The sequence below is a fragment of the Rhamphochromis sp. 'chilingali' genome (genome assembly GCF_963969265.1).
Source record: "Rhamphochromis sp. 'chilingali' genome assembly, chromosome: 10".
Classification (NCBI taxonomy): Eukaryota; Metazoa; Chordata; class Actinopteri; order Cichliformes; family Cichlidae; genus Rhamphochromis; species Rhamphochromis sp. 'chilingali'.
In genome coordinates this window covers 25,896,504-25,913,243 of record NC_137937.1, presented here as the reverse complement: position 1 = coordinate 25,913,243, position 16,740 = coordinate 25,896,504, and the positions used below count along the sequence as shown (strand labels likewise).

General features: G+C 40.4%; 2 protein-coding genes across 2 annotated transcripts; one reads left to right on the top strand and one right to left on the bottom strand.

The window, feature by feature from the left end:
• Positions 1-656: 656 nt before the first annotated feature.
• znf131 (zinc finger protein 131) lies at positions 657-6,452 on the bottom strand. Its single transcript, XM_080894894.1, has 9 exons — positions 6,323-6,452; positions 4,213-4,366; positions 4,022-4,123; positions 3,002-3,146; positions 2,799-2,907; positions 2,522-2,713; positions 2,029-2,407; positions 1,747-1,877; positions 657-1,533 (listed from the first exon to the last, which is right to left on the bottom strand). The coding sequence occupies exons 1-9, from the start codon at positions 6,335-6,337 to the stop codon at positions 1,009-1,011; spliced, it is 1,752 nt and encodes a 583-aa protein (XP_080751020.1). The 5' UTR covers positions 6,338-6,452; the 3' UTR covers positions 657-1,008.
• Positions 6,453-12,582: 6,130 nt separating this feature from the next.
• Positions 12,583-16,112, top strand: selenop (selenoprotein P). Its single transcript, XM_080893413.1, is given in 8 exon segments — positions 12,583-12,714; positions 13,283-13,512; positions 13,755-13,967; positions 14,096-14,213; positions 14,328-14,732; positions 14,736-14,753; positions 14,757-14,771; positions 14,775-16,112. Coding segments are annotated over 7 exon segments (1,014 nt in total). The 5' UTR covers positions 12,583-12,714; positions 13,283-13,309; the 3' UTR covers positions 14,817-16,112.
• Positions 16,113-16,740: the final 628 nt, after the last annotated feature.

Here is a 16,740-nt window from a genome sequence, read left to right as displayed (position 1 = left end):
CATTCACACACATTCACACACTGGTGATGGTAAGCTACATTGTAGCCACAGCTGCCCTGGGGCGCACTGACAGAGGCGAGGCTGCCGGACACTGGCACCACCAGGCCCTCTGACCACCACCAGTAGGCAACGGGTGAAGTGTCTTGCCCAAGGACACAACAACCGAGACTGTCCAAGCCGGGGCTCGAGCCGGCAACCTTCCGATTACAAGGCGAACTCCCAACTCTTGAGCCATGAATTTTCTAGCACAATCACATCCAGCAGATATGCAACTCCATTATCCTTTTATTTTAATGTTTATTTATTTATTGGGTTTGTCTTGGTGGATAAATCTGATTGGATAAAGGAGCAGCTGTGTTTACCTGCTAATGGATGTATATAAGGCAATATGCATGTATGCACCATACACCTGGTGTGTATTACTGAACTCTTTGAAATTGCACTAATTGAAATGCTTTTTTAATTTTGTGTTTCCGTTGTTGTTGTTTTTTAAAACAGTGTTAATTTTTTAATCTTCAAGATCTAAGTATAAAGCTGGAGAACTAGCCCACTCTTGAAACCGGTTTTATTTCATAGCTGATTTTCCCCCTACAAACCACCAAAAGTTAATAAAATAAACATCATTATTAACAACAAGAGAAATCTGCAGCATATGAGCTGCAGCAACATCTGGGTCAATTTATCATAGAACGTGACCCAAGTAAAAAAAAAAAAAAAAAAAACATTTGAAGAAAAACACAAAAATGAATTGATGGAGGACTGCCGACATCGAGAATATGGCATACGATGGCAAACAGCACCTACAGCAAGACAATGGTAACTCTGTCCATAGCAGTGAAGGCGGTGGGAACTGACATTCAACATAACAGACATCAGGACGTACTGAGGTGGCATGCGGCTTCTCACATGCAGAGATGTGTACCAAAAATAAAATGTCCATTGGAGGAGAATAAAGCTGTTAGGGACTAAGAGTGTCCAGCAGTTCATTAAAGACTCTTTTTGACATTCTCATACAACCGCTGCATGTTCTGCTTCCTCAACATTCACCATCTCTCCCTCCATCTGTACTTCCACCTGAGAGTTCACCACGTGCTGCCCGTCAACTTCAGTTGTGGTCACGTGTACAACCTGGATCTGCACTCCAGCCTGTTTTAATCTTTCCATGTCCTCCTCACACATCTCTGCCACCCCTCCATCCTCCATTACAACCGTGGCAGTCTCTTCCATCTCCATCACATCTACAGGCTCCACTGTGACGTGTTCAACCTGAATACCGTCTTCCAACAGGACAGTTTCGGCTCCCTCTATGTTCTGTGCTGCTATGGTGAGAGCAGCGGTTGCAGCAGAGTCAGTAATGACCAGTTCGTCGTTTAACTTATCCTCGATGGAATGGACCTCTTTGAGGTGTGCCTTCAGCTCTTTCGGCTGGGTGAACCACATGTCACACATGGTGCAATGGTTGGGCTTGACTCCGGTGTGGCTCACAAGGTGGTCTTTGAACTGGTCCCAGCTGTTGAACACACTACTGCAGACCTGAAGAAGGTGGAGAGCAAAAGAAGAGGTCATGATCATAGCACAGTAATATAGGGAGTAAAGTGATACAACAAATTACAATACAACAATACAACAGTATGTACCGGGACTTTTACTTTGAAAACTGACACGAGTTTCAGTGCTGCCCCATTGAACAACTTTCCGAATCCCTTCAGTGAGAACCTGATGGCCCTGATTGAGGACAAACTGTACCTGGCATTCATAGAGTTTCTTCCGTCCCTTCTTGGCTCCCGCCCCATTCTGACAGGCTGCCATATGGCACTTCAGTGTGCTATTCCGTGCAAATCGCTCATGACAATCTGGACACTCGTAAGGTTTTTCGCCTAAAAATGGGCACAAAAGACAGACATGTGTCTCAATGTCAGAAACACAAAAACAAATCTACTGGACAACTATGATAACTTATGTTTAGTTGCCATACCTTTGTACTTTTCATTATAAACAAAGTGAGTTCAAACAGTGTGAAATTTTCACCTGTGTGCTTTCGCAAGTGCTCCTTAAAGTGTCCGAAGTGGTCAAAGTGCTTCTTGCAGTATTCACAAACATGCACTTTCTTTTGGGGTTTCTGGTTTCGAGACAGTTCCTCGGCATCAAAGTGAAATGTGCTGATGTGCTGCTTCAAGGCACCCTCTCGTGTGTAAGCTTTACCACAGTGGTTACACACGTGGGGCTTCTCCAGCGAGCCCAAGTGTGTTTTCAAGTGCTGTTTAAGATGGTAGTACAGCTTGAAGCTGCGGTCACACTTGTTGCAACGGAACATGTTGTCTGCTTGAGAAATCTGGACCTCGACAATCTCGACATTCTCCAGCACCTTGGAGGCAGTCACCGTTTCCTCATGATACACAACCTCATGCTAAGAAAAAAACACAGAAAGAAAAAAAACAAAACAAAACCTCTGAGTTAATTATTTCATGCGTATCAGTTTAACAGTAGAAATCAGAAAAAATGTGCATTTCAGCTTTTATACCTCTTCTATTCCTCCTTTCTTGATCACCTGTATTGTTGGTTGCCCTTGCTGGTATTTGCTAGTTATGTCAGCAAGAAGAGCCAAAGCAGAATCATCTGATGCAGCTTGAGCATTCTTTGCCGCATCAACCACTTCCTCCAGCCCCGACTCCTCCACCTCAATGGGCCCTTCACCTATAACTTCAATCTGCACCTGCAGAACAGGGAAAATATTCAGCCTTAACAACTAAATATAGGACATCAAGCTGACTATAAAAGTGCACTGCAAGCATGCTGACCTGCTCCCCTTCCACTGAGGGTAGGGTTTCTGTAATCACATTCGACGTCTCAGCAATTTTCCTCTTTTTTCCTTTGCTCCTTGCTGTCAATGAAGAGCTTTCATTCATTCTACAAAAGAGGATCATTAAGAGGTCAAATGTTATTCTATTTATTTTTAAGTGAAATCTGGTCAATTCTAAAGCCAAAAGTGATGAGTTCTCACTTATTGTTGAGCGCTTTGATGGCTTCCTGCATCTGTAAATACTCAGCTGCTTTCCAGACATCATATGCCTCTTCTTCACCAGCTACAGCTAGTGTGGCTGTGTATGTGAACTCCATCAGCTGACGAAAGGCAGTGTTGCTCACACCTGTTAAAATATGACAGTAAAAGCAGTGGTGAGTAAAAGCTGATCGTGTGTAACAAAATATCTGTCTATCAGCAGCAAGTCCCAGCTTGGAAGACAGCAATTCTTACAACAAACTTGGAATACTTACATTAAATATAATGCAAAATCTCTTTCTGACACCAATTTAATTTTTGAATGTCTGCATTTTTCATAGTCAGGGATGTACTTTCATATGTTCCTATCACTTAGAAAAATATTCTACATAGCTCTACTACCAAGAGGTGAGAGTGTAATGGTCAAACTATTAAAAAACAAACAAACTGAAAACTGTAAATCAAGCAAGCAAAGTTAAAGCAAGCAATAAGACTGACTGATAAATCAGCTGTCAAACACTAACCAGTATAATCTATATTAAGGATATATTATAGCCAGTATGCAAAGGAGTTCTTAAATAATGTTTCCAAGTGTTTCCACTATAAAGTTTGTCCACCAGAGAGCTAAACCATAAACTGCAATAAACTGTAATGTGTCCTCTCAGAAGGCATCTAAGTCATGAATTAAAAACAAACAAACTAAAACATAAATCTGACATCAAGCTCAATACTATTATACAATTTGTTAAGTTCTCAAACAGCAATCTTCTCATTTTTCTCATAATCCACTATGGCTCAAGCTATGATCAAGAGTACTTATTTGGATTAAGGAAGGGAAGGAGGGAAAAAAGCTTTAGTAAAAGTTGAGTTAAAATCATTCGGTTTTGTAAAACCACATTTACTCTAAACTACTGTATTAATAGTGACAGCGAAATTCATCTATAGGTGGAACAGTCTCTCTGGACATATTCTTCCTGTTATGACACAATGTAGTCCCGCAAGTATAACTAACACACTACATACCTTCTATCTCCACCAGTGGCTCTTGGGTATAATCCTGAAAAAACTTGTGGAAAAATTGACTGCATGCTGCCAACACTGCTTTATGGGCTCTGAACTGGTGTCCTGGAAAAGACATGAAAAATGGAAATTAGTGTTGCCTCAGAATTTAACGTTAAACTTATAAAGATTACTTACACCAAATGCCTGTTTACCATCCACTATCAAGGTAATATCTGTAAACTGATCCAGCTGTCGCTGTTCGTTAAGTTTGTCCATCATGACTTTGTAATGTGCTGGGTACTCGCTGCCCACAGTGGCCTCCACTTCCACCTCCACCTCCGCTGCCATTATTGTCTGATCTGTCTTCTGTAGGAAGAGAGGAAGATATATATATATATATATATACACAACATGATCAACCTTGCTCGTTGTTACAATTTTACCACACAAATCTTTCTCGCAGCCTTATTTAAATATTATTAATTACATACTGGCATTTAATGAAGGTTCTTTTAAGTTACTTAATGTTATTAGTAACAGCTGTGTTTCCCTACTATTATATAGAAACGACTGCTCATTGTTTATGCATTACAAGACAAAGAAAATATTTTGGGACCACTGCAGCTGACACTAAATCCAAAGCAAAAAAAAAAAAAAAAGGAAAGGACTTTTGTAGTAAAGCAGGAAGTTCACCAGTTTGTTCAGATTGTTACTGACTGATATTCGCCAATCATCTCATCTGATGTGTCAATATGAAAATGTTTTAGTGCGTTTTTTAGTTTTGTTTTTTTGGCAGAAAACAATACATATGAAGATGTTTGGCTTATTTTAGAAATTGTGTCAATACACAGTTTGTCCAGCAGGGTGTGCTCCAGCTCAACTGTTTACACTGCTCTCAAAACAGACATTCAGTCAGGTCCAGAAGTATTTGGACAACGATTCAATTTTGCCTCTGCACACAACCAAATAATATTTTAAATGAAACATTCAAGTATAGATTAAAGTGCATTAACTGTTTAGAAGGTCATTTAGGCTTTAAAACAAGTTTGTTTAAAATATAGTTTGCCATGTTCGTGGGCTCAAAAGTAACCACACAACTGAGAAGCAGTTTCATGGCCAGGTGAGGCATGATGCCTTGTGCTTCCATAACAAATTACGCACACAAAAGATTTGGAATCAACTTAGTGGCTTTTCACTGGAACACTCAAGATGAGGTCCACAAAAATACTTATATGAGGGAAGGTGCTGATTAGGCTGAAAATTCAAAACAAACCTATTAGAGAGGTAGAAGAAATTTTAGAATTGGCCAACAATCTGCAAAATTCTTGAAAAGAGCTAGCTCAGCTACAAAAACACCCAAAAAGCACCCACAAAAGAAGAGGACTACAATTTCCTGCTCTAGGGGGAAAAAAAACCTTCCCAACATCTAATAGAATCAGCACTTGAGGTTTGAGGTGTACTATTGTCTACAATCAAGAGCCTTCATAAAAGCAAAAACTGGGTTTACAACAATTTGTCTTTAAGACTATTCCAGGCAAAGTCAAAAACAGGCAAACAGCTCATAAGCTGTAACAGACCACATCTTCACTGGTGATTATTGATCACGCAGAGCAGCAGGATGAATTCTAAAGTGTACAGGGCTCTACACCCTGTTCATATTCAACCAAATGTGGGTGGCGTCATTCCTGCAACCACAGTGAAACTTCTCCGGACTCAGCTCAACAGTTCATGCTTTTTAGATACTGACAATTCCGAAAAGAGAGACTCACAAAGAGACGAGCAGGAACTGAAGGCACGCGTAGTTATGGCCTAGCAGAGCATTTAACAGCAGGAAATGATTAGTTGATTAATCCAGTAAACAACAGTGTTATTAAAAGCTTCGTTGACAGGAAGAAAGTTGCTGCCCTTTGTAACGCTGTACAGTAATGGCACTACGTGATATTTCCCACTTTCTCAAGTTAAACTAATTTTTGTTTCTTTGATTTGTAGTCAGCGATTTACACAATTTGATACGTCCTTATTAATGTGGTACAACATAATGTAAACGTCAAAAGTTTTCCCATTAAGGGAGCATGTTTAGAATTACAGGGCGGTGTCTTAAAAGAAGGGAGACCTGAACGATAAATCGTAAACATTTAATTACTACCGGATATTAAATAATACCACTGAAAGGTTTGGTGTGCTTCAAATCCTTTTTTGGCACATGTTAGCTGAGCTCCGTGTTAGCTTAACTAGCCAACACATAACCCTCCCCCCAAACCGAGACACAGAATAAGCCATTTCACACACTCGACGGACGCGTCTTACCGCAACCCCGCTTACCATGAATAGACACATCGCCACAACCCTTTTGGTACTGTAACATGACGGAAATAAACATGGTACAGCTCCACAGTGTTGCAGGTAACGGGCCTCTTAGCACGCTCGCCATTTCGCGTTTGACAATCAACATTACGTCATCAAACCGCGCATTAAAAAACACTTTTCCCTGACAGATATTCTAATTGTAACCATAGAGGGTCGAAATACACATTGCAAGCCATCGGCATACATACCTGAAGTTTGGTTATGCTGCTTTAGAAAGTTATTTAGCGATAATATTTCCTTCGACGCATGTACCGATGTCCTACTCTCGTTGCTCCAAAAAGGGCGGTCGTTCAAGCTTCAGGCCTCGGATTCCCAGAAACCCTTGCGAAGTCAAGGACGCCGGGGAGCGTTGCTTGGTGACAATAGAAAAAGACAAACACTTACCTGGCTGGGGGAAATAACGACTACCAAACAAACAAAAATTTAAAAACTTTATTCTCTTGTCACTGAAGTTCCTTTATTTTAATTTATTCAACATATCCACATTCTACATTTTGGGGAAAAAAAACTTAATTCAACTGAACTCTCACTTTCATCATTTACTTTTTATTAAACGCATGTATTAACTTGAACCAATTTTTTCTTGTGTATGACAAATTAAAATAAAAGTATGAAAACAAAAAAATGGCCAAATGGAAACTTTCACCGGATAGTGGCCTGGAAGATCAAAGTTCGGTTAAGTTCATCCTACTGCATAAGGGGGATTAGTGCGCTTGATGATTAACACGAGTTGAGTTAATTATCTTAAGAAATTCCAGCTGAAACTCGGAAGCTCTGTTAAATTGAGGAGATGGGTGCACCAGGACAACTTTGCTCTAAAATAAAACTTACTACACTTTTAACTTGGTAGTCTCACACCACATGTCACATGTTGGCAGTGTAACTGGCAGTTTGTGGACACAAATGCAGGACTCATGAGATGAGAAATAGTTCAAGTTCAAGTTCAAATTTTATTCGCCACATGCAGTGGCAGGTTGCCCTGCAGTGGAATGAACCCGCCCCCCGACCTTACACACACGACACAGACATCACACGGGGATACAAGTCAGAGAATGGTTGCATTCCAGAAAAAACACTGAAATGTACACTACAATGGGAAAGTACAAGAGGAAAAAAAGAGACCTCTACTCATGCTGGGCTATAGGACAGCATGAGAACAGGAAACAAAAAACTCCTCTGCACAGAAAGCACATAAATGTCTACAGTACAACATTATAGAGCACATGACCAGCAACAGGGTTGGGTAGGGGATAAGGAGTAATCCCAGGAAACACAGCAACCATCCTGCCACTGCACCGTCTCTCCAACGTGGGCCCAGACCCGCCTGGTGTTCCCAGGAGGCAACAAGCATCGAAGGCATTGGAAGGGGAAGGGGGATGTGTGAGTGCTTATCAGTGTAAGTGTATGTGTGTGCGTGTCCATAATTCAGCTGAGACAGTGTCCTTCGCCCTACCAGGCTAAGTAAACAATCTACCAGCCAACCCAGGTGGCCTTGCATGGAGTGGGAAGGAACAGACTCAACACAGTCGTAATCAGGGAGTTTTTGTTCGGCTCCAGCCTTGAGCCCACAGCTGGCGCCGAGGGGATATCAGCATTAAATACACTCAAAATCCATCTTTAATTCTGAACCTCACAGGAAGACAACAAGTCCAAAACATTCGCAGGATAGCAGAACACAGGAGACAACAAAAGACAAAAGAATACTGAGACAGTATACACAAGATATTGAAGGGAGATGTAACAGGTGAGGACACAGATGACTCCACTATCAAAGTACTCAGAAGGAAGTTAAATTAAACCATTATGCCCTGGGATGTCCTATCCTGGGTTCAAGTAACGAACGGACTCTCTTTCCAGCGCCCTGGCATAGACTTTATCAGGGAGGCTGAGGAGGAGTGTGATCCCTCAATAGTTGAACACACCTGCTGTCCCCCTTCTTAAAGATGGGAACCACCACAATCCAGAGGTACCACCCCTGATCTCCACGCAACATTACAGAGGTGTGTTGATAAGACAGCCCTACAACATCCAGAGCCTTCAGTAACTCAGGGCAAACCTCTCATCCACCCCAGGGGTGCATAACCAAGGAATTATTTAACTGCCTTAGTTACCTCGACAGTTCCCCACCCAAAGGTGCGGGGAACGAACCCTCTTGTCCTACGTACAGGCAGCAAGTCGATGGGATACTAGGATACCCACCCCAGCACGCCACCTCTCACCACGGGCAACTCCAGACTGAGACAGAGTCCAGCCCCTCTCCAGGACACTGGTTCCAGAGCTCAAGCCATGCGTTGAGGTGAGCCCAACTTTATCTAGTCGTGCCAAATTATGTATCTCCGACAGAAATTGTTTCCCCTGCATCGGGACCTTGGCACAACATCGGACGGGATTATTTCAATAAACCAATAACATTTTGACTGATCATTATTTGTATCCTTCAGTGACTATACAGAACTGTACTGAGCTAAAACCTCCAAAATTTCAGAAGCAATAAGTCTTTGGACAAGGGGAACAAATTGTGTCAGGATCACCCTGATATTATTTGTATCCCACTGTAACTTTACTGTATAAAGAGCTAATATCTCTCAAATTTCTGGAGTAGTTAGTCATTATTAGAACTAAAAATCATGAATGTGGGATACTGTTTGTCCGTGATTTCAAAAGGCCAGTGCATGCTCCCGACGCAGGGGAAACAAATTCTTTCGGGGATACATAATTTGGCAAGACACCTCCACCACGATAAGATAGCATTTCGTGGAGGGGTCATCAGAATAAAACATCAGAATAAAACAGGAAGATCACCATAACTGAATGAGAACACTAAATTAACATGACACAGGAGACACTGAAAGACAAAACACAGTGAGGATTCTAGAACAGAATGAAACACAAAAGGGAATTCATTAAATGCTACTTAACCTAGGCACACATAGACCTCTGGAATATATAAATTGCATCCAGGAAAAATATCAACAATACAACCTGTGTCCAAGACTGACCACGACACTTAGCTCTTTCATATACACTAGTTTGGTGAATAGTTGTTAGTAGGCTCTGTTGAAAATGTTATGCATTATTGTAATTTGATCAGTGTGGCATTAAAATAGGTTACAGTATATACCACAGCCCCAGGCTCTATAAATCAATAACTTGGCAGGTCAGTCACATCATGTTCTATTTTGTCAGCTGATTGCTACAATGAAATTACGACACCACCTCAATGCACCGATCAGGTGATATTCTTTTAAAGACCTTTAGTCAGGAATCAGAATCCATCATAGAACAGAAACAGTACCAATGAAGGTTATCAGTGATCTTCTTATGGCCTCTAACTGTGGACTCATCTCTGTACTTGAACTGCCAGACCTCAGTGTAGCATCTGATACTGTTGATCATTTACTGCAGAAATCAGAACACATCACTGGCATTAAAAGAAATGTGCTGCACTGGGGAAAATTGAGAATCAAATCTATCTGATAGACTCCAATGTGTTCATGTAAATAGGGGGACTTCACACAGCAAAGTTTGTCATGGAGTTCCCCAGGGTTCTTTTCTGAATCAAGTGCTTTTTACATTAAACATGGTTGCCTTATAGGCAATTTTATAAAAAACCAAAGACATTTCTATTGCTATGCAGATGATACCCAGCTTTGTTTATTCATAAAGTCAAATAACACATATCCTACATAATTTCAGACAGGCTGAGATAACGCTGCTCAGCCATAAAAATCTAATGCTCGACAGGGACTAGAAATCAAAATCACACTTCTTCCTTTTTAGCTTCTCTTCACTAGCTGCCCGTTAAATTCAAAATTGAATTTAAAATATTTTCATATACTAAATGCCTAATAAGAGAAACTCCAGCTTATCTTAAAAATTCAAATAAAGCACTTCACTGTCAGACTGCATGCATACTTTTGGTTCCTAGATTTCTAAAAGTAGAATGGGAGGCAAAGCCTTCAGTTATCAGGCCCTTCTCCTGTGGAACCAACTCCCAGGGAGGGCTGGGTGAGGTGACTGTTTACAATCCATTATGCTGCAATAGGTTTAAGCTGCTGGGACAGGTTTGGCACCAGACCATATTGAACTGGACAGGCAACCAACTTTGCTTGACCAGGCAACGAACAAAATAAGATATTATTAATTACAACCGTATATGCATAATACACTGTTAAATCCTCCCAATTCTTTCGATCTTTGGGCTGAAGGAAGGACAATACTCGGTGTATAAATGCCCAATCAACAATTACTTTATTACATACAATACAACACTTTTGAGCATGAACCATCCGGATGGGGAGACATGCATGAAGAGGGACACAGCAAATCTCAAACTAGGTGGAGGGTTACTCAAACTGGCCCCCACCTAGTTGTAAAAACTTAAACATTCACATTCTTTCTAACTCCTAGCGAGCCTAACTTATGGCCTTGGCTCCCTATTTTGTCTGCCTTCAACAACGGTGGGGGTGAAGCTCCCGTGGAATGTGCTCTGTCTCCTCTACTGTCAGAAAAAGCAAAGTCCTGACTATCTGAAAACAGTATTTCTTATAACTCAGCAGTATAATGCATCATAAACAATATCATTCATTCACACTGAATCAGCAGTCTAATGTAATACAAATCAGTTTAATAACTGTAATAGTTATCACCTTCTAATTCAGGAGAATAATACAAACTAAAACTACAAAATAATTTCACAATCTTTAATTAGGGGCATAACATGGCATAAGATAATATTATAATCCCACAACACTCATAGAGAAATGCAGCTACAGTAATAAATATAGCAGGCATCTCTTAATTGTAGACAACAGTACACCTAAATCATTGGATCAACTGGGTTTTCTTTGTACTAATATAGGGTCTTTACCATACAATATAAAGCACTTTAAACCAATTGTTGTTGTGAATTAGCACTATATATATATGAGGCTAAATTGAATTAAATTCATAGACATTAGTAACCACATTCACTCTATGCACTCCATGTGTGGACTGCAACAGCATAACCTCCTATTAACTCTACAGTATCACTTGTGCTTTTACTTACGTGCTGCAGTGTGCATAACTGCTGGTGTTTTTCCTTACTTCTTATCATTAGCATAATCCTCTGTCATCCCCCGAGGTAAAACTACAACAGATATTGCTACAGTATTTGGCCGTTGTGTTCCTGGCACAGACTCTTTGAATCAGCAGGAAATTTGCTGCTCCATCTGTCATCTGTTTTGTATCAAATATATCAATATGGGAATATGGAAGGATGAACTTGTAGAGACATGAAGGGCGTTGGAACAGTGCAAAAACACAGTCAGTTCCAGATATCACCTTATAGTTACATCACCATGTCTGCTAAGGCTTTTTAATTCCTTGATGAACCCCAAACTCACCGATATTTGCTTACCTGGTTAAAACCAAACTGGACTTTGCGCTTTCTCAATTACATGGCCCACATCTGCAGAAAGATAACACTCTAAGAGTGTTTGTACTTTGAGTCCGTTTACAGCTTTTATATAATCAAACTTTGGATTGCTTGCTTACTTCAATATGGCCCCTAACAAGGTTACCGAATGTACTTTCAAAGTATTTTTTTTCATTAGACTCTTTTGCTGTTCTTAGCCTTACTGGTTCTCTGCACTTTAGCATTTTCCCCTTTGTTGTTTGAGTGATTTAAATTCCTCTTTCAGTGGAAGCATATAAGAACTTGAGTATTATTTACTTGATCTCTAAATTTCTGTACTATTCATTACTCATGAAGCTTTGTTTATCTTATCATGCTTATGCATTAAGCTGCAGCATTCCTCAGTTGTGCCAGATATGCATATATGCATGGGCCTTCCCTACATGTTTTTCTGTGACTTTTCAGAAGCATGCTGGACACCCACCAGAGTCCCGCCCTGTGTGTTCTGCAGAAAGTAAGAAAGAGAATTGCACAATCTTCTTCCATATTTTGGCTTCATGATATACCTATATATGATATGTTATTAACAAATCAACAGCTTTGATTTACAAGTCAAATGCACACACTATCTCCAGCACTTACATAAGATAGGCAAAACCTTTTGTCCTCACACATTCCTTAAGGTCCCTTTAAGGACAAACTACCCTTTGGAAACTGTACATGTGCCATTATAAACATCTGTGTCCTGTCAGCAAGCGGATTTCATGCACTGTGACTTTTTAACTTGATGATCAGCATACTGCTGTGACTGAACTTTGTCCTCCTTCCTGATAGAAAAACAACAGGGAGGCTATATAAGGAGGGACAGAGGAGGAGGAGGCTTGTTTTTGTTCAGAGAGTTGCAGCCACGCAGAGCTGAACAGAGGGTAGGAAACTTTTTAACCAAAGGGTAAGTAACAACATTTATTATATTCTGTTAACTTACATAAAGTAAAGACCTATAAGTCAATGTTTAACTGCTGCAATAAGTAAACTGTTAAAAAACAAAACCAAAAAAAACCCCATTAGAAACCAGACGTTGGGGTATTTCGCAATATAGAATTTTTTGATGAGTGCGCAGGTTCTCTCTGCATAAACTACAACAAATATTTTGCTTGAACTTTTCTGCTTGTCATATATTGCAGAACATATTTTTTAATATAATATTCAGTCACAAATCCTCTTAAGTTATATTTTTATATTACTTTTTGTATTTACTGCATCACTGGACTAAAATTTGTGTTGCAACACCAGTGAAAACTTCATAAAAGTGCTCTGCTCACTCTTACTAATTGCACAGATTTTGATATATACCCTATATCAAGTCCAGAAAGATTCCTAGTATGATATGAGGAATGTAAAAATTGAACACCTTCTCTGACCTTTTGTACTAATAGGCTGTGTTTTTCTGCTGAGTTTCATGCATTTCTTTCTGTTCCTTTCTGTTTTTTCTACCCTGTTCCTCTCTGAAACTAAAGTTGGGGCAGTAAGGAGGCGCCACAGAAATGTGGGCAGGCCTCAGTCTGCTCCTCACTCTCTGCCTGCTCCATGGGGGTGGGGCAGAGAGTGAGGGGGGAGGGCCCCGCTGTCAGCCACCTTCAGACTGGAGGATAGGAGACGTGGAGCCTATGAAGGGGTCAGTAGGTCGAGTGACGGTAGTGGCCCTTTTACAGGCCAGCTGACTGTTCTGCTTGGTGCAGGCTTCCAGGTATGTGCCCGTCATATGACAATGGTTGTATATCACACTTCTCATTATTTATAACACAAAAAGTGTCATGACAATGGATCAGCCCTGTGGCAAAGCACAAGAGACTGGTAACTGAGATATTATAGGAGATTTTTAAATTTGTTAAAACTGTCAAAGAAATCTTTCTATTCATATTCATAGAAGACATTTTTACTTTGACATATTGCTTTGATACTGATTCCCAATGCTCTTCTTTTGAGCAGACTAGATGGCCTGCAGCAGAAGCTGGAACGTCAGGGTCTTAAGAATGTGGTCTACATGGTCGTTAACCACCAGGGGGAGCAATCACGACATCTGCACCCTTTGCTGGAGGCCAAACTTTCCAAGAACATCATACTCTACAAGCAGGACGGGCAACAGCCTGATGTTTGGCAGACTCTGGCTGGAGAGAAAGATGACTTTTTCATTTATGACAGGTTTGACATGAAGTGGAAAATTCAGTTACATTTTTCTGGAAAAACCAATAGAACATTGTAATTTTGGACAACATATCTCACCTCCACAAGCCTAATCTTACAATGCTTTTCTGTCCCTTTGCAAACAGGTGTGGCCGTCTAACCCACCGCATTTCACTTCCATACTCCATCATTGGACAGGGCCATATTGCGCAGGCAATCAAAGACACCTACTGCAAACGCCTATGTGGCGACTGCACACATGAGGTATAGATCAAATCTAACAGAGAGTTGTTTTTTAAGTGAGGTAATATGATCATCATATTATAATTGTTTAATCAGAGGCAAGATCTTAAACTGAATCTCTGCTTGTAATTTCAGAGTGCTGAGATCCCAGAGGAGTGCAAAGATAATGCAGAGGTCCAGCCTGATGTCCCAGCTGAACAGGACGACACCAGACATGGTCATCACCATGGTCATGGTCATCAGAATGGTCACGGTGATCAGAATGGTCATGGTCATCAGAATGGTCACGGTCACGGCCACCATGGGGATAATCACGATGTTCATCCTCGTGGCTTTGGCCATGGCAGTGATCACAACAATGGCCATCATCATAGAAATCACAATGGTGCCGACCAGACACAGCACGGTGTTAGACCACATGGGCATTTCCATGAAGGTGACATGCCTCAGACCCAGCATCATTTTGATTTAGGCCAGATTCCCCAGGACGTGCACAATCAACAGGTGGCACAGGAGGCTCATGCAGTCATTGAAAGGCCTTGATTATCTAGGAAGAACAGGTGAAAGTTAAAGTACAACTGACAGGGTCTGACGGGCTCTGACAATGAAATTAAGAGCAGCTGATGCTGACACTGACGCAGGCTGTTTGGCGAGGCAGGGAGTGAGCAGCCAGTCGGTCTCTGACACTGTGATGAGGCGTTACCCACCTCCTGACGGTGACACGGGCTGATAGGCGATGCAGTCAATGACGTTAGGGAAACCTGACAGTGACGCTTGCCTCACGCTGCCTGACAGGAGCCTCAGCCAGCCCAGTGAGCCTGACCCCCAGGTGTTGTTAGCTGAGGATGAGAGCAGCTGTAAGCTGGTTCTGATGTCAGCTTCATATTAACACCAGTCAGCAACACCGGGGCCAAATGCTCTTTTTACCAACAAGTATTACCCTGAGAGAGGAGGGTGGGCATTCCTGACAGTAGAGCAATGGGTTAAATTAGAGTCAAGCAGCTATTGTGAGCTTATCATTGAAGTAATTTGAATATCATTTAAAGAATATCGCAATTTTAACTATCTCAATGTATCTGTCAGTGGGTTGCCCTCCTCCTTTCTCAGGAGTGTATGTGATTGTCATGTTTTCAAATTAGCCCCCCCATTATGTTTTTTCCATCCTTTATGAAACCAGATGCAGAAACTATGATCTAGTGGCGTCTGTATGATGTCAGGCTGGAGAAAAAGGAGAGGGTAGTTCAAAACATGATAAACGCTTCAAAGTTTTTAAAGTTCAGAAGTAGAAATGACACAAAAAACTGCAAATAAAAGTAAAAGTAATTTAGAGGAAATAGTAAACAAGAGCATCACAGTTTATGAATTAGTTAAAAATATGTCTTAAGGTTGTATTTGCTTTTTTATTAGGGAAGTCCAATAGCACTGATCCATTACTGAGGAAACCCCCTAAAAGACATTTAAATATAAATCTAAAAACTATAGACCAATCATTTTTTTGTGGGGCATTCTATCGATTATCATTCTTAAGTATATAACAGCAGTAACTAACACATGTTTTGTGCACAAGCTTTAACATATCTGAGGTGTGACCTTTTTCCATAAGAGAAAATCTTCAAATTTTGAGTACTAACAGTACAATTTATTCTTTCACTTTTCTTTTTACCAAATTTGGTATTTAGCCTTCAAAGTTCACACATTGCTACAAGGCTTTTTTCTTTTTTTTGAAGTTCAGGAAGACAGCAAGGAAAAACGAGAGTAAAGCAATGAATGACTGTTTGAATACGCTCTGTTCTTAGTGATGGTTTCAGTGGGAAGACATCAGTCACCCTGAAAACCTGAAGATCGGACATAGAACTGTATTGGAATTGTATGCAAGGTGAAAAATGAGAGTTGAATAAAGATGGCTCAATTACTCTTCTAGTTTTCGAGTATCTTCTTTTTTTCTTTCAGTGTATATATTACATGTGAATGAGGGGGATCATATTAGCTGCAATATAGTATCCTGTCCCATTTAATTCAGTAGTCACAGCTGATACTGTTTACATCAAAACAGTCCTCATACATTAAAAAAAAAACAAAAAAAAACATTGATCTTCCTTACACCTTCATGTGGGCAATTTACAACATAAGGAAACTATTCTCTCACTAGAAGAATAATTGTAAGTAATGGACTGCTTACTGAAACATGAATAAAAAAGGAAGTCTGCTAAAATGGTGTGATATCTGGCTTTCCTAATTTCCATAGGAAATGGAAATATTCTCACTGCCTTCCTCTCTCAGCTCAAATATGAGTGGTGCTGCCAGGTAGGTTTAAATGTGAGAGTATTTTTATGATTGTATGGTTGTCTGTGTTAATCCTGTAATGGACAGGAGGCCCATCCAGAGGGTACCCACCTTTACAAAGCTCAAGGGAAAATGGAAAAGTGAAGATACTAGATGTCACATAAAACATTACCTAGTAAAAGTAATTTTATTATGGAAATTATGATACAAATAAACATCGCTTTATAAGAAAATATAGGTAAATAATACTATTAAACACATTAGC